Source organism: Rhea americana, unplaced genomic scaffold (genome assembly GCF_003343005.1).
Source record: "Rhea americana isolate MKP2758 unplaced genomic scaffold, rheAme1 scaffold_5, whole genome shotgun sequence".
Taxonomy (NCBI): domain Eukaryota; kingdom Metazoa; phylum Chordata; class Aves; order Rheiformes; family Rheidae; genus Rhea; species Rhea americana.
The window spans coordinates 7,849,852-7,869,599 of NW_028186645.1; the positions used below are offsets into that span (position 1 = coordinate 7,849,852).

Sequence of the window (19,748 nt, forward strand, 5' to 3'; positions counted from 1 at the left end):
TCTTTTCTGCTGTAAATACACTTAAAAAATTTAAAAGAAAACAGTTTGTTTTTCTATTCCATTAAACTAGATCTGCATTATCACAGAGAAAGGCTTATAATGATTCCTCTTTTGGTCTCAGATAAGCTACATTCAGAAAACAGGTCTGAAGAGACTAAGACAGAAAGGTCAAAACAATCTTTGAGTTAAGAATGTGATCAGCAGCCACTCTTGATTTCTTCCAATACCATCTATTTCTTATCCTGAAACCTGTGCTTCACAGAAATGGAGGAAAACAGGGCATGGAAAATTGATCTGAAGGCCTGCAGTAGTCTGTATGATGAACAGAAGGAAGGGGAAGAAAGAAGGCTRAGACTGGTGCAATTCAGAGTACAAAGATACTAACTGACAGCCCAAAGAAAGAGTGGGAGATCTTCGAGTAGAAGGTATGCTGGCCTTGTCACTCCCCCCCGCCCCCAAGTGACACTCTGCCCGCAGCTGTTTCCACTTGCTGCATGTTATTTCTATATTTGTTGAAATGCTTCACATGGTTTCATTGTTATTATTGTTAGTTTTACCTATCCACGCTTGTCTCTGCCAGTCTGTTATTCATAATTGCTAGGGCTCCAACCCCACCAGAGAATCCATTTTGCTTTGAATTAGAGCTCATTTGCCTTGGATAGCCATTTGCAGTTTCTGAGAGCTGTTTCTGCATGATGGCTAGTGAAACTTTGTTGGAGGCCAGGAAGTCTTTCATTGAGATCATCTCGCCTGACAGCCGGCGTCCATCAGTGTCGCTCTCATTGATAACATCAGTCTCAATGGAGATGTTTCTCCGGCTGCGCACATTTCCCGGCATTACCACATTCCTCCGTGACCTAAATAATTTTCTTTGGCATCTATGGCAGCACCTGCAGTCCAGCTTCTTTAATATCCAGTTTATGGACTGTTTGATGACAATAGAGATCACGTTAAATAAGGAATAGATACAGCAAACCCCCATGAGTATGAAGACAAAATTGCCAAAGCGGTAAAGGCCTTGGTTCCCATACTGGACGTTCTGGCTACTGACCAGATCACCAAAACCGATAGTGCTGAAGGCCACGAAGCAAAAATAAAGTGAGTCAAAGTAACTCCACCCTTCAATCGGTGTGTACATAGCAGAGGCACAGCAGGAAATGATGAGTGATGCTATACATAAAATGAGCATGACATAGTACACAGAGGGCTTCCAGCCCGCCAAGCTGTCCGCCTCGGAGCCCCCCGAGCCCCGCCGGCCATCATGAGGAAGGACTCCTTTCCTCTTCAGCTGTCTCTCGTGGCAGGATTTCATGACATAAGCTATGACTGTGATCAACCGCTCCAGGAACAGGTTGAAGAATAAAATGGTCCCTGCACATCCTATAAGGCCATAAAAGATCAGAAAAATTTTGCCTCCAACGGTGGCTGGGGTGGTCATGCCAAACCCTGGAAAACAAAAGAGAATAGTTGAAAAAACATAAACCATTAGTTATCGCATCAAAGTCTCGTCACATGTAAACTGGAAGAAATGGCAGCAAATATCTATGGCACAGCTCAGCTCTGGAAAAAATGAGGACACTCTCCCAAACTTTTACCTGCTTATGTCTCACTTTGTCCCAGGCCTGGAAACAAGGTGAAAGAAATTCATACCAGCATTTCCTCCAAAATCACAACAAAACAAAAAGTGAAAGAAAATACCTTGAAAGAAAACATAGTTTATTGAAGGCTTGAATTTTGGTCTGCTTCTTAGGCTTGCTCTGTTCCTCTTTGTGCCTTGGTTCATTTCTAGGCTTCAGGATTATTGCACTAATTCCATACTTTCTCAGCTGTGCATCATGGGTCTGATCCAGGGTGGCTCTTACCTCACAGGCAGTTGGGTCCATCCCCACTAGATCTTTACAGTGCATGACAAAAGTTTTACGAGTCTACTTCCCCACTGCTGTAAGTGCAGATGGCCCCTACATCGACCAGCACCCTGGACTTGGCAGCCTGCACCAGCAGAGTGCACCACCGAGGAGCCTTGGTGCAGCCATCCTTCGCGGGGATCCCAAAATGTGTTAGAGCAGCCCCTTGCCGGACTCCTCTGCTGGTTGCCCATTATTTGACCTATTTGAAATTAGCATTGCTGTAGTTTTCCTTCCTTCTTGTTTCTCCGTGTCTTGCTCCACAGCTCCAAACTATTTGAGCCTTAACACTTGCCTCCTYTGGTCTCATTCCCAGCTGTGGCATTTCTCAGGTCAGGGATGTTTCAGTTTTCCCTCATCTCCCACTCTTCCTAAAATACTGCAAAYACTAATTTTGTTTTAGTTAAAGCTATTGATAAGAACATCCTGCTTTAATAAGGTACGACTAAAGAATGAAAAGTGAACAAGCATGTCCAGAATATGACTGAGCACATTAGAGTAATATGCCTGATAAATATCCTTGCTGCTGTTTGAACAAGGCCTGAATAAGATTAATGAAGAATTAAATAACTGACCAATTAAGCCAAAACAATCTTGCTGAGAGCACAGAAAGATCAAGCTGGAGAGGACATGCAGTTGCTAGTTTCCCTCTCTTTGTAACAGTGAGATATTATTTTTGAAATAAGGAAACTAGGCTATGGCAAATAAGAAAAATCGTATTCAAAATATGATGCATTTCTGCTTGGAAGACAGACAAATGTACTGTGAAGAGACCATCACGTTTCCAACAGAGCTAAATTACACTCATTTTCCCTTCATTAGAAAACCTGCTACGAGCAGAGCTTCATCTCTCTCTAGCACTGCTCAGTTACGCACAAGCCCTCGCCTCAGCCTTGCCGGCAYGGCTCCCTCCCGCCTGAGCAGCAGCCACCACCAAACCACAGCTTCCTGACAACGCAGAGCTCAAATCTCGTCAATGTTATTGGCTAGAAAGAGCTGGACTGCAGCTCTGTGTCGTGGGGAATGGCACAGCCAGGTATTAAAGAAATCACAGAAAYTCTCTTCACAACAACTTTTTTTGCTAGTGTTCCTCTTGGCACAAGAATTCATCCATTCACATTCTACCTTCTCCTTCTTCTCTATGAATTGATTCCCTTGCAATCCTAATTTTGATGCTGACTTATTTTCCGTGCAGTCTGTCTTATATGCAAGTCATGACCTCCACCCTGTGGACAGACACGTAAAGGCCAACAGAAAAGGGGGAGCCTCTGGGCAKCCAGTGGGGACCAGCAGCAAGGCGACCTGCAGCCTCCCAGGTGCCCTGTTCCTTAAAAAGCAGAAGGACCCGCAGGCTGGGCAGAGGCAGAGGAGGGGATCTCAGGCCAAGGAGGAAGGCAGTGGGTGCTGACACCAGGCAAAGCTCATTCTTCAGCACTAGAAACARGGTGACGGTAAATGCTGCAGGGGCCTGTGCTCGTGCCTAGCACTGCATGATGTCTCCAGGCTGCCTCCACCCATGATGCCTCTGAGGATCATGACCAGCGCTGGAGCTCAGCACCTTCATGGGTTTGATCTACCAGGATTTGTCTCTGAGCTCAGATTTGCATGGGCAAAACCCCAGCAGCAAAGACATGCAGGGAAAAGAAGAGTGAACCACAAACACTAACAACCGCAGACTATTGAACCAGAAAGGCAGTGAGCCTTAAATCTATTCCTTGTCAGTTCAGTATGGGCAATGTTGACCTTTTGGAGAAAATGGAATTTTTTGTTTGTTTTTCTCTTTATAAAACTCAATAGGTAGCAATCAATACTAACACTCCCACACAAGCACTAAAATGGGAAACCTCAAAGTATTATAGAATAAAGATATTAACTTAACAATTTTCCTTTTAAAATCATCTGTCAGAAATGAGCTATATGCTTTTAATTCCTGAAATAGTCTTAATTCCTGAAATGTCTTGTATTTTCACATATTGGGCCACATTGAGCGTGGTTAACTCTGATCATCATGGTATTACACCAGGGATTAATTTAACATGTTGTTTTACACAGTAAGACTTGTCTGACAGTAGGTAAATTTGCCTTCAAAGTGAGTCTTAGGAGTTTGAAATTACTCACAAATTTCTGTACTTAGTGAATTGTTTCACCCAAGGAATGCAAGAGGGAAAATTTATAAAAGGCTGAAACAGGTGAAATAAAATTAAGTGTTTTCCTTTTGTATTTTTGTACTTTTCATTTCAAAATATCAATCAGTTTTGGTCAGACTGAAGTAAAAACAACAGAAAAAATTGTGTGGAAAACCTTTAGAGTTTTAAAGGTTTAATAGTCTTAAAATAGAGTATAACTTTTCATTAACAGTCAAATCAAACCAACCAAAGCTTTCATCGTATTTTGTCTTTCCAAAAGACCTAAAAAAGAATCTGTTCCCATATGATTTTATGTTTTTYTTTTCTTAACTCTTCCTGCTGGTCCTAAGACTAGAAGCACACTGTTCACTGATCTGTGCTGAAGAAGAATTTTTTTTCAGAAACCTTGTATAAAAGCCTTGTATAAAAGTCTGGCAGTAATTTTTTTCCTTGTTTTTCTTCTTTTTTTCTCCCCAAAAATTTGTATGAGGAAAAACCTGTATCATTCACTGACTAAAAAGCAGATCAATGGGATTCTTTCTTGTTTTAGTAAAATTATTGACTATTTTGTGCTGTGCAAAGACGATGGTCACAGAAGATCTGTGACCTAGCCACAGGTGATCTGTGGCTAAAATCAGATCCTTCGTGAGGATCTCTCATACCAAAATTCTGCCTGCTAACCAAAACCCACCCAAACAAGCCTGTTGTTTGCTTTCTTGGTTCACGACCACTCCTCGGACGTACACCTGAGCTCCCCCACTGTCAGCTGCAATGATAATCACTCTCCCTTCACCTTCCCGCTTTCCTGGTTTATAGACTTTCGTTTCCGTCTTATTTCTTTTCCAGTCTGAAGAGTCCTAGACATTTAGCCTGTAGCTTTTAGGTTGCTAAGACATGCTTGTGACCACCTCTATTTCCTTTCTTGTGTCTTTTCTAGTTTTAATATAATTCTTCAGACATGAAGGAGCAGGACAAGAATGACATACTGCATTTGCAATGCAGAAGCACTAGGGCATCTTGACGTGTTCTGCTTTCCCCTCTATTTTATAGTAATAACTATTTGTCTTTTTAATTGCTACTGACCACTGAGCTGACATGTTCAGAGACTTGTCCACAGTGAATCTTAGATCACTCCCCCAGTATTTGTTAGCTSTTAGATAGCTGTTTTGAGCTTGGCAATGTGTGGGTATAATTAAGTCTATTTTTTCCATGTGCATTATTTTGCATTTGTCACCACTGAATTTCATCTATTCTCTCATTACTTAGTTATTCAGTATGATAAGACTCTTCRGCAATTCTTTTCAGTCAAGTTTCTATTTGACTATCCTGAATACTTCTCCATTCTATGTAAATGTTATTATCTCCCTATTCATCTCCTTTTTTATGTTATTCATGACGATGTTGAACTGCACAGGTCTCAGCATACAGCCTCAGTGAGCCCTGTTGCACATCTTCCAGTTTTGCAAACTGAATATAGAGAGCTAGGCTTTTTCTTGCATCTTCTAAATAGTTATTTATCAATGACAGGATTCCAATTTTTATCTTATAAGAGTTTTATTTCTTCAGAGGTTTTGATGTGGGCATTTGTGGAAAAGCCTTTTGAAAGTCCAGGTATGCTGCAATGATTTCCCTCTGCAAAAGCTATATTATCTTCATGAATGTCCCTATTAATTCTATTCTTGTTTACAATTTCCTAATGTGCCTGTATGGAAGATAGACTTACTACCCAGGAATACGTTTGCAGTCCTTTTTAAAAATTAGTGTTACATTTGCCACATTTTATTCTCTTTGTACTAAAACTGATTTTAGATTATAAACCACCCTTCGTTAAGCAGCAATTTCATGTCCAAACTCCTTTGTAAGCCCTATGTGAAAACCTCCAGTTCTGGTAGTTTGAAATAGATTACTCGAATATGAGAAATAGATGAAAAAACAACAATCATATGTAGAAAGGAAATGACTTAGTGAGCAATTAGAACAGCAATCTGATCCATACAGCACAATAGTGAAAGAGCAAGAAGTGAAATAGCAGCCAGAGAAGCAAATTGACAGAATGAAATTACAAAATCACATGAAAGAGGAAATAAAAGCAGTGGCTGACACGTAGAGATTATTTGAACATGCAAGATTACTTCTTGTGATGAAGAAATAAAAACAGGAAATAACTGCAGGAAAATAAAACCTGCTAGTGAAAACATTATTTTATGGTATGAGTGAATACTACTGAACTTTATTTTGCAAGTATGATGACTTTTCTTGAGAAATAGTTAGTTTAAGATAAAATATCCAAAAATAAAGATGATATTTAATAAAATGGAAATCAGATCATTTTGAGATGCAAAAATCAAATATTTTCAAGCTACTGAAAAGTATTTAAATTGACTTGTTAGATGTCTCTGTGAATAAGGCATTATATTATTGATGTTGATAGGCATGCATGGCAAATCCAGCTATACTAGCACAAAGGTTTTCAGTGATGAAGACCTTCTGAGTAGAAATTTCAGATTTTTATTCCGAAATCAAAGTGATACTGATCTGCTTGTGTCCCATGATCCACTGATTAATATAAGCTGATACTACACTTCATAATATCCAGCTGTACAAAGCAACTACATTCCGTATCATTTCAATTTTCCTGCATCTCTTGTTCTTTTTTTCCCTACTCATTGCTTAAGCAAGAATTAAAAATGATTTACAGAATGTTCGTACTAATTCTGAATTTTTCCTCTCCTCCGATCTCCTCTCCAGCAGTGTCTTATTTTTSTCCTGCAAATTCTCCTGAAAGTTCTCCTGAAAACTACTCCCAGAGTTACCAGATTGCTTGATCCTTGCTGTAAGAATTTCTCCTGGATTATTACCCACACTTATCTCCCTCTGCCAATTGCTATRTGATTTAGCGTATATCTTAATTCTGGATTTCTTGACACTCAGAGGCTACATTAATTAAACCTTCAGTCTTCATTTTTTGGTATACTCAATGCCTTTATTGTATGAGAAACAGTTCATCAAACCTAATCCTGCATGAATGAAATTTGGAGCACTGAATATAATGTGTTTGTAAGAAGATTAGGACAGACATACAGCTTTTACAGCTGTTTTTTGGATTATGAGTATCAGGTCTTTCTACTGTGCTACAAACTCTCTCTCTTTTCTAAGAGGTTTCATTTCTTCTTCGAAATGTGTGAGTTTTGTGCTATCAGTATTACAGTTGGCTGCTCCTGCCCTTTTCCACAATGAGGAAGTGAGTAGAAAGAGGGGGTAACACTATAGCAACAATAATGAATCATTGTRGTGTTACAAATATAAATATCATCAGGAAATGGCTTTCCAGTTTAACGTACAATCAGAGCTCTTTGTCTGTGATGTTGTGGCTATGTCCCTAATAACTTTKCTATTTATTTGGTTAACTGTTTGCCTTGTTTTTATCTCTTAGCTCTTTTTCTGTCATGACTAACTGGCATGAATTCATGAATTTCATGAGGAACAATCACAGGAAAATAATTGGGGATCATAGAAGGTGGGAACCGAATGACCAAGACATTCAACTGCACTGAAAAGATCATCAACAAAATGGTAATTAAGAGAAATATCTGCYTCTTCCTTTCTTGTTACCACAGGAAGCCCTGGTTATCTGCAAAGATGCTGATGCTTTTTCCCTCAGTATATGTTCTGCCCTGAACTATCTCCTAGAAAGAATATTATGTCATTCTAGAAGAGAGGCAGAAAAAACAACTCTAAGAGAAGCTATACTTGAAAGACTTTGTTATACTTGAAAGACTTTGCTGAGTATAGGTACCATACTGTGTACTGTTCATATAGTGTACAGACACTCATGATTCATACTGTGTACTGTTCATATAGTGTACAGACACTCATGATTTGGCAAAATTCACTTCTGCCATGATAACTTATTCTGGTGCTCTCTGAGCAGCATAAGTTGTCCTAGCAAAACTCCAGTTCTACTCATGTAATTCTGCCTGTGTTGGCAACTCTTGCCCAAATAGCAGAAGCACCCTCAAATCATGTCATGTCACTTGTCTTATGACACACTCCTAAGCAGCAAGCCAAGAACAGAAGAAAAAAGCACGTTTTTGCAGAAACATTCACCGTGGAAGAGGACATGTCCATGGATGCAGGCACAGTACTCTCACAACTGTCTGTCAGCAGTAAACCTGGACTTGCGTTCAACTTCTGATGGGGAAAACAGTGTTTGGCGCACACATACGCACACATACACACACGCACGCACACACACACACACAGAGTGTCCTGTGGTTTCATATCAGTGGAAACTCTACATCTGAATTCACCGGTTTCCTGGTGTCATATAYGTGGACAGAACCATTCAGCTCTGCATCTTGACCTTTTCTCTGACTAATAAGGGGAGAATGAGCTAGCCAAGTCCTGAAACTCCATTTTACTGCGACAACTATTTGACAAAGCAGTATTTTATCAGGGACAGTCTGATGTGCAGTAGCATTTATGTCATTGGCTAATGTCACCTATTCTTTTTTGCAAAAAGCTACGTGATGGAAAAGGGCTCAGGCTGCCCAGCAGCGCTGGGAATATATGCATGTAAGAGTGTTCCTTTGTGCCATACGCTATTCTGTTTCTAGATCTGCCTGCCTGAGTGAGTTCTGCGCCTSCCTCCCTGTGGTCTGGAGCACCTTTTAAACCTGAAAAGCTGGAAACTCCTCCAGGGCTTTTACAGCTGAGTCAAATCTGCAGATATACTGCTATGCTGAGTGATCGGCTGCTTGGTGACCTGGGACCCTGGCCTTGATAAGCACGGCAGCTACTTCATCCTCTGCCAGTCTACATCTATAATGTCATGCATGATGCTTAGACTGACTTAGAGAGATAGTAACCTTCTGTAGAGCTCCTARTGGGGTTAAATCCATTCCTTAAGTACACTATTGATGTTGAAACTAATGGCATGAGATATTCTGTTGAAACAATAAATAGTTCCCTTGATACAATTGACACTTTCTCATAYATTTTGAGATTTGCTTCTCTCTCTAACTTCAGAAATCTGCTGTTTGGAGAGTCTTCAAACTRGGCATACACTAGTATCTCTAATGTTTCAAAGACTATTAAATTACTTTCAAAGAAGTGAAACCAAACCATATTGCAGAAAAGTTCTTCCTTCAGCTAATGGTAGCCAAAGGGTCAACCAGTAAAAGTTTGTCTCATTCCAACAACTAGAACACCCTATTTTATTTACATATCAATCTTGACTGTCAAAGTCACAAAAAATTATGACAGGGGAGAAATGCGTTATTGGAATTTGGTATTTACAGTCCTTCTGGGGTGCTAGCAGGTTGGTCTATTTATACTTTTGAGCCACTTGTCATGCAGGAAGGTCTTGTGTAGCTGTCATGATAAGCTAGGGAGACTGTTCTGGCATGGAGATCTTGGGTGACCAGAGTCCTTGGTTCTGCAAAGCCAACAATGCCACCTTGTCCTGGGCCCTACCTACCTGCCCAGTTTGACCCCCTCCTATAAACAAACAGTGGGATCCCGCAACACCCCATTACCTCCCAGATGAACGAGTCCCCGAGCTCTCTCTCTTCAAGATCTCATCTCCCTGAAGGTGACAGGAACGTCCTAGCCCTCCACCACATCAGCCTGTGGGTAGAATCAGCACAGTCAGCCATTCCCACCGTAGTGTTTGGGAACTTCATGATTTTTAATGTCTTCCCCCTCAATAAMGCCTTCACGAGATGGAGACAGCAGTCCCACCACTGAGTGACTGTGTTTCCCCAAGATCCACACTCAGTGGGGATTCCACTTTGGGCACATGCATGTTGCATACGCACACATGTACACATGTGCACACACTTACAAACCTTCCTGAGTGGCAGTGTCTGGGCTGCTCTGCCCTTTATAACCAGGCACAAGAGCACAAGGAGATACAAATGAACTTGACCCAGGGACTCAGTGTCCTGAGCYTGTGTGTCCCTTGCATAACACCAGCACTGATGCATATTTTAAAAAGGAAATATGGGTCAGAAGATTTAAACCTGTGTTAAAGCAGGGACTTCTAGACTTCACTCTCTGGAGTCCTGGGTGAATGGCCCAAGCTACACTTTCTTCAGCTTAGTAACTCATCTTTCCCAATCTGCACACCACATTTCAACCCAGCTATTCTTCAAGCTAAGCCTTCCTAGGTCTGCCTCCTGGGCAAACAGACAGACCTTGGTGTCTTGGTCTGTCCCCTAGACCAGTCATAGAGAAATGGAAAGATGATTACCCAAATTCTGGGTCACTATGAAATGAGAACAAGTACACTGAATGAGTCAAAATACAGAAAGGAATTTCAAGTAAATAAATCAAAAAATATTGGCTGGCTTGGATAACAGAGGAGAGAGAAAATGGAAATAGAAATTGCYTGTAATAACTTAAAACCTAAAGTCACGATTTATTGGTCTTTCTTTTTTACATCTTTTAACAGCTGAGTGCTGCTTTCCCAAACCCTCTGGAGAAACACAGCGGCAGCAGTAGCCCTGCAGTCGGAGCCGGATGCGGCCAGGGTGCTTGGGCTTGAGTGCTAGAGTGTGCAAGAAACCACAGAGGCTGGAGCAAAGGAGGGAGATGCTGCTTCGAGAAACGTGCCAGTCCTATGGTCGGTCTGCGCACACTGGGAGCAAAAAGGACCCGTGTGAGGGACTGAGCACAACATTTCCTTCTCTTTGAGTAAAAACTTTCTGAAAACTGGATCTTGTATCACGGATGTAGAAAATTAAGGTCATGATGAGCGTGTGAACGGGACTTTGGGGGTGCAACTAGGAGAATCTCRGGGCTCTCAGTGGTTTGTGTTTGGTGAGCGTTAGGAAAGCCGTTACTGGCTTAGTGCCTGTGATGCAATATCCGTATTTAACACTGAGAAGTTTCGCTCATGGCGAGTCACTGTTAAAAGCTGTCTGGAGAGCAGGATACTTGTTATTGCCGCCCTGTTTTCATTTTGAAACTGCAGTGGTCTACACTGAATTTATGAAACCTAGCTGAGGAAGAGCTTTGAGTTTTAAGAAATCTAAAAGGCTTAAATCAAAAAATGCTAAAGGGACAACGCTGGCTGTAAACATAATAAAAATCTGATATTAATAGAAAAACACCTTTATGAGCCTATTGATACCTCTAAGACAAAGACTATGCCTTAAATAAAACATTAATCTTTGGGATGGAGCGCCTCTGTAATTTTTATTATTGTAAGTCTTTTGCGTAAGATAATTTACAGAAACCATGCCATCTGCTTTTATACAATTAGGCTTATATTTTATTTAAGGTTCGTGACAGGTTTTGTGTGAGATATGCACGAGCTTATCACAGCTCCATTGCCGTCATAGATGCTGCACATAAATATTTCACGCGTACCTTCCCGTCTCCCTTCCTCGTTTTCGGGCAGCTCGCGGAGCCCGCGGCAGCCTGCGGTTTTACTCCCCGCGTCTGTTCTGACCAGGGGAGCACTGCTGCTTTCGCTTCCCTCTTCCGCAGCGGCATCCAAGGGCAGTTCACTTTCCCAAAATGCTAGTTTTAATATCCAATTAAAAATTAATTTTAAAAGCTTTGATAAAACTTGCGTTATTTCTAAATATTACAAATTTGAGTGTGTTCTAGGGCTCTTCAGAGTTTGCTTGGCATGTATATATAAGGCAAGTTATTTCTCTTGGAGAAAAAAAAAGATTTGTGTGTCTCCTGGAAGGAATTTTTCACCTCGTACATACGTGTGTTGCTGCTATATTTTGCTTTTTCAATTCAAGACATTAATACAACTTTTCTCTGGTGCACAGCTTGAGTGTTTCTTCTCATTTCGGGGTAAACCTATGGAAAACAGGAGAGGTTTTTTGGTTTACTACCATGGAAAAAAAACAAGTGGGAATATGTGCTATGTGTTTTTGTCCTCTCGATAATGTGAGTGTGAGGAAAAAATGTTGGTGGTGTTTTAGAGTGAARTGGATTTTGTAGAATCTTTGTAGGCTCTTCTATACCTTTAGATACCAACGTAATAACATAAATTTTATGCGTGCAACAGGGTCACTTGCAGTTCTGCTAAGGTAGAAAGACCTCTATTTTGACTACTAAAAAACGCAAYAAAGAAAAGAGAGGAATAAAATTCTCCTTCACTATAGCCTGGTGGGATGCTGGCCACAGACAAGGAAAGCTAATTTTTGGTAACTAAGGGAAAAATTAGTATGTGCRCACGTGTGTTTGTGTGTTCGAGCTTTTCCTAAGCAAGTTCGAGCTGTGAGTTGATGCCCGAGAGGAAGCTTGGGAGGCACCAGGACCAGAACCACCATGTGCCAAAGGCCCTCAGCATTTCTACCTCCAAGTAACAAAAAGCTTCGCCCAGAAAATTAGGTTAGCCTGATGTTTGGATACATCAAACTGAAGGACAAATCAAAGGAGCCYAGTAAAAAAGACAGCAAGACAGCACAAACACTGCTTTAGTTCCTCAGAGACGGACACTGCAATAAAGCCACAAAAAGCTAAGAATATGGAAAAAAAATCCCAGTTCCAAAGCAGGTGCTTCATAAACTTCACATTAAAAAAAACAAGGACTGAGAKCTCATACCATATAGAAATGTTGTTGGTATGGCTTCCATTGAGATTTTTGAAATAAAAGGGGAAACAGATGTTATTATTGTTATTAAAACTATGAAAACTGGTAAACAAAGCTGATGATAGTTAATGTTAACAAAAATAGCAAGGAATATTTATCATTGGAGAAGTGGCAATGTAGAGCTGACAATTCYGTGAATCCATCTATGAGTATATGCTAAGGAACTTGAACACCTGTTTTATCAACTTGGAATTTCTCATCCATTAATCTTTGTAAGACATCTTAAAAGCTAAGAGCTGTAGAGGGAGTAAAGGCTATATCCTGCCCTTTTTGACATTTTAAAAGCAAGAACTTGTGCTGGAGGGGACTGTTAGTTGGACACTTGGGAATAAAAGRTGAATTTGCAAAATAACGTCAGGCTAACTCAGAGAATGGATCACCTAGAAAAGATGCATTTGTTGCCAGCAGGTGTAAAAATGTCAAGAAAAACTTGGAATTCTGTACAGAAAAAAATATCGAAGAAATGTTACCAATAGCAATAGACAACACGGTGAATTTTGGTTTGGAGAAAAGAGCAAGTCATTGCCAAAACAATGTGTTGGCTTCCACATGCATAATAACAAACAAGTATATAATTTTGTATTGTAAATGCAGTTTATRTCTGGCTTTTTCATAAGGTCAGGATTTGAATCAGAATCCTGTTGAAGCATGAATGGACGGTGGTGGGACAATCCGGCATGCATCTCCCTGATTTCCTAGGCAAAATATAACTGCCCTCTAATCTAATCTTTCTCTCTCCTCTAATCTGTCTGGGTGATGACAGGCTCCTGCTCTTGGTGCATCGGAAGGAATTATGAAGGAAGAACACAACCATTCAAGGGAGGGTAGATTYGAATGAGATTATAACGAGATGTTAAAGGATGGTCAAGAGCTACAAAGCTGAACATTTTCTGCTATAACTAGACAAGTGGTGTGTTGAGGACATCACAGAGTGGTTGGGGATGGAAGGGACCTCTGGAGAGCATCTACTCCAACCCCCCAGCTCAAAGCAGGGTCAYCTAGAGCAGGTTGCTCAGGGTCCTGTCTAGTTGGATGTGAAATTATCTAGAGGACACACGAGATGTCAGGCTTCCTGCCAGTKGTTTTTGAGTTCATAGAACCAAAAATCATACTTCAATGATGTCTGCAAGAAACAGAGGTGCTCATTTATGCAAAGATAAAATAGAAGTGAATCCTATTAGAAAAAAAATGTGAAACTGCTGCTGAAGCTCTTTTGATCAGAGGTTAAACACAYCTAATAGTAGCCTTTGAGAGAGCCAGAGAAACTCTTCATTTTTTTCTCCACTTTATGAGGTTTTTCTCTGCAAGTTTGTTAACTGAATTAACATCTTTTGCTTGTGAGAAGAACATGACAGAGCACTGCACCGTCTTTGGAAACACAAAGCATTTCAGAAGGGCTTTCACCTCTGCTCACATGTATACATAGCTACATGGCCTAGAAACTAGATTCTTATCCGAGTTTGATATTTATGAACCCCAAAGAAAACTGAACCCTTCTGTGAGTGATTACTTGAATAGTTAACAATCTCTGGTTGAAATCATAAGGGTGAAAAATGTAAGAGTAAAAACTCTCGGGGGAAATGCCTGCCTGAACGTTAAAGAGAGTACACTGAACTCGGAGTGCGATACATGAAGTAACTTTGAAAGATCCAATTTGGGGCTATTTCCTGGTCTCTGTGCTAGACTTGGCTGAAGAAGAAGCCACTTAAAAAAGGCCACCATTTCACACATTGATATCTAGCGGAGAAAAAAGTAGAAAATGAAGTTTGTTACAAGAATCGCCCTAGAGATATTAGATTTTTTGGAAGATAGAAAATAGCTTTTTTCAACCTTTCATAAGTATACCTAGAAGTAGAGAGTTTCTTTGCTTTGTAAATATTTTCACAGATGTGTAGTGGTTACCTTGTATTTTCAATGCTGACCAGTTACATGGCTATGGTTAATGAAAATGATTTCACAGATTCTGACTATGAAAATGGTGAAGCTCGGAAAGCTTTTACTAYGTATATTTACGACAGGAACTGAATTGTCACATATTTAGCTCATAAAGCATTCAGCCAGGGGAGGAATAAAAGTATGAATATCTCTTAATACAAAGAACATACTTCATCTTAAAACCCTTGAAAAAAGTTATCATGAAACAGCAAAGTCCTAACTCTTTCTAAAAATTCTGAAGATGTCACCCGTTCTGAGTAAATAATGGTAGATTTAAACGTTTCTGACCTCATCATTCACAGCTGTTATCCTGCAGCTGAATAGCTCTTTATACTTTGGAAAAGAAGCATGGAATTAAACAATGCGATTTCTCAGCAGCGCAAGTGACCAATGCCTTAGCTAACTACATGAAAAYAAATCTGGAAGCACTGAAGTTGTTATCAATTCCTTTCCACACTACAAGAAATCTGTATAGCCTTTGGTCTCTCTAMGATGGCTTACTGGCTGCCGTATCCAAAACAAGTTGCCGTACTTGAAAAGGAAATAGTGTTTTGATATAGAATATAATGCACRTACTGAATAACAGGAGAAAAAGCCCACATCATAAAAGAATCCTTCTTAAACTAAAAAGGCTGTCAGTGAAGTCGTTGAAGGGAGGGCATTTACCAGACTTCCATTAGGGACCAGTTTTCCTCTGAAAACAAGGCCTGTGAAGTACATGGAACAAAATACCTTTTTTTTGGTATACAGTCAGGAGCTGAAGAAATTAATGCTTTCAAAGTCACAGCAACTTTATTAATAGGTAGTGAAATAAACTACATTCYCCAAAGGACAGGTTTTAACTGAATGGGAAAAGATTAAGCTTTTATGTTTTTACATTTTGAAAAAGTTCTCGACATTCATAATGCAGAATGATGTAGACAGAGAAAAAAGAACCTCAGTTCAAAAGAATAGGCAGACCATAACTGCCAAACTCCTAAAAAAGCCCCCAAAAAGCCCGCTCTGTTTTTGAAGTCTATAGTATGGTTTGAATAAGTACTATCAGAAGAATGCTGAAAGAGCAAGTTAGCAAGGACTGTATAAATGTACTTCATGAAATAACAAAGGTGAGTTGTGAACAAAAACTTAGTAATTATTCCAATGCAYTCAGCTTCTTCAAGGATATTAGAGCTTCTGGGATGCTGATGTGTTGATGGAAATTACGGCTGAACTGGCAATGTCATATTTTGCTGTGAGTACTGCTACCAGTCAGGTTCTCTGGGAACATCTGTGTCACAGACACTGTATTTGATCAAGAAATATCACTCTCTGACATCCTAGAAAGTAAAAATTGGCTAAAATAGCTTTTGCTTAGCATGTGTGTGTGTATATATATATATATATGTATATGTATATATATATGTATATGTATATATATATGTATATGTATATTCTAAACATGTTCTCTTAGAAGCGGTTAAAGCAAAAACTAACAAAAAATAAAAAGAGGCAGCAGCCGTCTTGCAGTCCCAAGAGAGATGCTTTCCTCAGAAGCAAAGCAATGAAATTCTTCACCAGATATGTGTCTGGGCTTGCGGAAACATGCTTTTTAGCATATCTTGACAATGTTACGGCTTCTGATTTATCTTTGATAAAATGCACCACTAAAAGCCTTTTAACAGAGGTACTGGAATAACAAGCTTTAAATCAACGCATATGATAAATCCTCCCAGCCGTGGAACRAAAAAAAAGCATCCAGTGCTATCCATAATCACCAGAGCAAGAGGTATTTTAAGTGTCTAGTATAAAATATAATACTTAATCCACTCTTACTTCAACTTTAGTGACTATCCTTTAGAGACTTTTAGCTGCTCTGCGGGGAGTGAGGAGTGAAGACGCCCTGATGATGAAGAGCAAGCTAAAGTGCACCCAGCTCTGTGCACGTGTGTCGATGGCTGACTTCAAGGACTCTCAGCCACTCTGCCCAACAGCGGACGGTTTATTTTGCCTAAAGTTTGCTCATTGCCTATTACAGTAGTGCTGAGGGTGATGTGAATTGAACAGAAGATCTCAATGAGTTCAGATAACCACCGGTAACAGCGGCAGCTGTTTCAAATGCATTTTATCGCTCATTTATGTACGCTTTCTTGTAACTTCTGACCTCAAATGTAGTTAGGAAGACCAAGATCTTCTCAAGTTCCATTTACAAGCCACACAACTGGTAGCACAATGTTTAAAGCTGAAGGTGTTTTTAGTGAACTTTCTACTAAAGACAGAATTTTCTAAAAAACTTGATTACAGCTAGCTTAGACAGCTACTCAAGAACAGTACTGCTGGTAATTGGCTGAGACACTGGAAAAACTCAGTGGTATAACCACACAACCCATGGAGTATTTTCTATGGAGAGGGCCTAGGAATACCCTCACCTCCTTCCCCAAACTTGTTGTGGGTACAGCAGTAACCGTGTTTGKTTAACCTTCCCTCTCTGAGCAAAGGGGCTTATTGCAAGCCATATTAATTTCCACCTCATTTCATTTAGAAATTTTTTCTTGAAAAAGACTGGTTGCTGCTCAGGTAACCCTGAAACATTMTTCTTCTTCTCTGCTGATTAGGTCTGCTTATTTCTTAAATCCTGTGTCTTGCTATCAACATCTGTTGTTTTGTGTCACCAGGTGAATTTATAAAGTAAACCAGCAGAAACTGATTTGGTGAAGCACCATTGCTGAAGTTAAGCAATAGTTTTACAAAGACTTTGCATGAGCAGTAGAAGCTACGGGAACATTCAAAAAAGGAATGGCACTATTCTATATAAAACCATATATTTTATGCAATTCTCAGGAATAAGGTCAAACAGGATTCCTGAACAGCTTCTGTAATGCTAGGAGGAAAATGATCTGCAAGTCCTTGATGCTAGTCCTCCAGAGAACAAACTGCAGCAAATACACTTTAGAATTGGCATACCCTTTAGAAATAGAAAAAAAATTCTCAGGTGCTAAAGAGATTTATTTTAGCCAGGAATCTCCCTCTCTTTCCAGGCATCCTCTTGGTCTTTCCTTAATGACAGGTGTACCAGCCTAAAGGATTCAGAAAAACTCAGGTGTCGGCACCTACATAGCCCAGATCCTTCGTGTTAATTCGAAAGAGATTGGGCAAAGTGACATACTATATCCTTGACTGTTTTGGGGATGCTGTTTTTTCCATGTCTCCCACTCTCAAAAACTTGTAATATTGAAAGGAGTTACTGAATATTCCTACCAAATGCACTGATTCCAGGCAGCACAGGTGGAGGACGTGCCCTGCTCCTTAATTCTCCATACAGTATAATCACTACAGATTTTGAGGATCTAAAATCCTAGTGCACTGGAGCAAGGTGGCTAAAGGAAACGCAGAGGTGTGTATTCCAGTGGTGTGTTCTGGGTGGTGATTGTGTCCGGGTCGTGTCTCGTTACATACACAGTCCAGTTTGCCATAGGAGTTTATTATGCAGTCTGGTAATATTATTAAGCTGGGGAGATGAGGCAATACCAAAAAACTCTTCTGTAAGCTTTTGTTACTTGGTTAGGTACAGAAACAATCAATTTAAATTTGCATTCATTTCTACTGAAAATAAAATGTTGAATAATCCCAATTCACAGGATAATAATAAAAGCAACAGATAATCCCAAACTACTGGCTAATAACCCACTGTATARGATGCATCAAAGGACTGAAGTCTAACTTTATGAACTCTGGGTTTTCCTTCGTATGTATAATAATAATAATGCAATTTTGAAAGGCTTTCCCCCAGCTGGTATATTTATTGGATCATTCAGAATAACTAATTAGTAAGCACTTTCAAAGTGCCTTTTCTTCTCACCTGGAACGTTTTAATCCCTGTGCTCTGTGGGGCTAAGTAATTCCTCAAGCAGAAACAAGARTTGTCTTATTCTTATAATCTTTGAACTTGCGTGCAGGTCTCAGTTTCCTGCTTCGGCTATCATCCGTGATAAATATTTCAGCAGTAAACATTTGTTCAGGCCCCCGATTAGAGGCAAAAGTCTCGAATGCTCTGCTTTTCCACTTGGGTAGCAGACAGGACAATCTGTTCTCACCAACCGTTTCCATACTCCTAGACAATTTGTAAGGCAATGTCAGTATATGTGTGAAAGCTAGTTTGACAAAATTTATATTAAAAGTTTTGCCAACTCCAATAAAATGCTTCTTAGCAAAAAGTATTGAGGATCATAAATTGCTTCCACATCCTAGATGTTAAGCTCAGTTGTGTTTCTGTGATGAATGAACCAAAAAGCTTTTAACAAATTGTTTCACAAATTATTAAAAATGTCCCTTCTCTGTTCAAAAATTTTTGATATGTGCCATCTTCCAAAAAGGCTTTGCAAAACTTTGGTTCTTCAGCAACTCTCTTGCCTTTCAGATCTAAGGGCTGAATTTATTTAGACAAAACATCTGTCACTTTTAAAATTTCAAACTGTAGCTGATGACCTGCCACTGCAGCTGCCTATCGCTGAGCGGCCTTGTCTTAAGCACTTTTCTTTTTCATCATGTTTGTGCGGGTTTCTTTGCAGTGGATGCCTCCAGGCTTGGCAACCGAGTTGTCATCTGACTACTGTTCAACTACATGCTCTTTGGCTGCTTGTAAAAAGCAGTTTACTACTTCAAGATTTCCGCTTCATCTGAGGGACAGAACTTCTTTTAAAATGCCTTCTGTACAAATGTATCTGAGAATTGCAACTTTGTCTGCTAGTGAATACATAGTGGTTACCTATATAGGTTATAAAAACATTAAATATACGAACAAAAATTACTTAAACAGGTGATAATAGATGGCATTTTAAAGTTGTTTGATAAAAGCTAGTCCCTTTTAAACTATGGTAATATGGTATTTGAGATGATTTTCATATATTTTCTCCTCCAAGTGTTCTTTTAAAAATCTCTGTTGGGTATAACCAACGGTGGAGTATGAAAAATATAATCACTTCTGCACTGACTGCCAGTGTACAATTTCAGAAAGGCTTTAAAATTATCATCCAGCTACTGAGAAATGTAAAGAAGAAACAAAAATAAATTGCAGCTTTTGCTTTTCATGCAGCTGCCCAGTTGCTTTCCCTGCCACCCCSTTCACGCTTAGCACCCTTGCCGGGGGGACGCGCCGCTGGGCGGGAGGCACCGCGTGCGGGGTGGGGG

At 39.9% G+C, this 19,748-nt stretch overlaps 1 protein-coding gene across 1 annotated transcript in view; it reads right to left on the minus strand.

Annotated features, from left to right (window-relative positions):
- Positions 1 to 525: 525 nt before the first annotated feature.
- KCNK13 (potassium two pore domain channel subfamily K member 13) overlaps positions 526 to 19,748 on the minus strand; it is a 65,048-nt gene continuing 45,825 nt past the window's right edge. Inside the window, exon 3 of the mRNA XM_085317641.1 lies at positions 526 to 1,446. Within this exon, the coding sequence (XP_085173767.1) occupies positions 554 to 1,446 (893 nt within the window). The 3' untranslated portion in view covers positions 526 to 553. The remainder of the gene's footprint in view (positions 1,447 to 19,748) is intronic.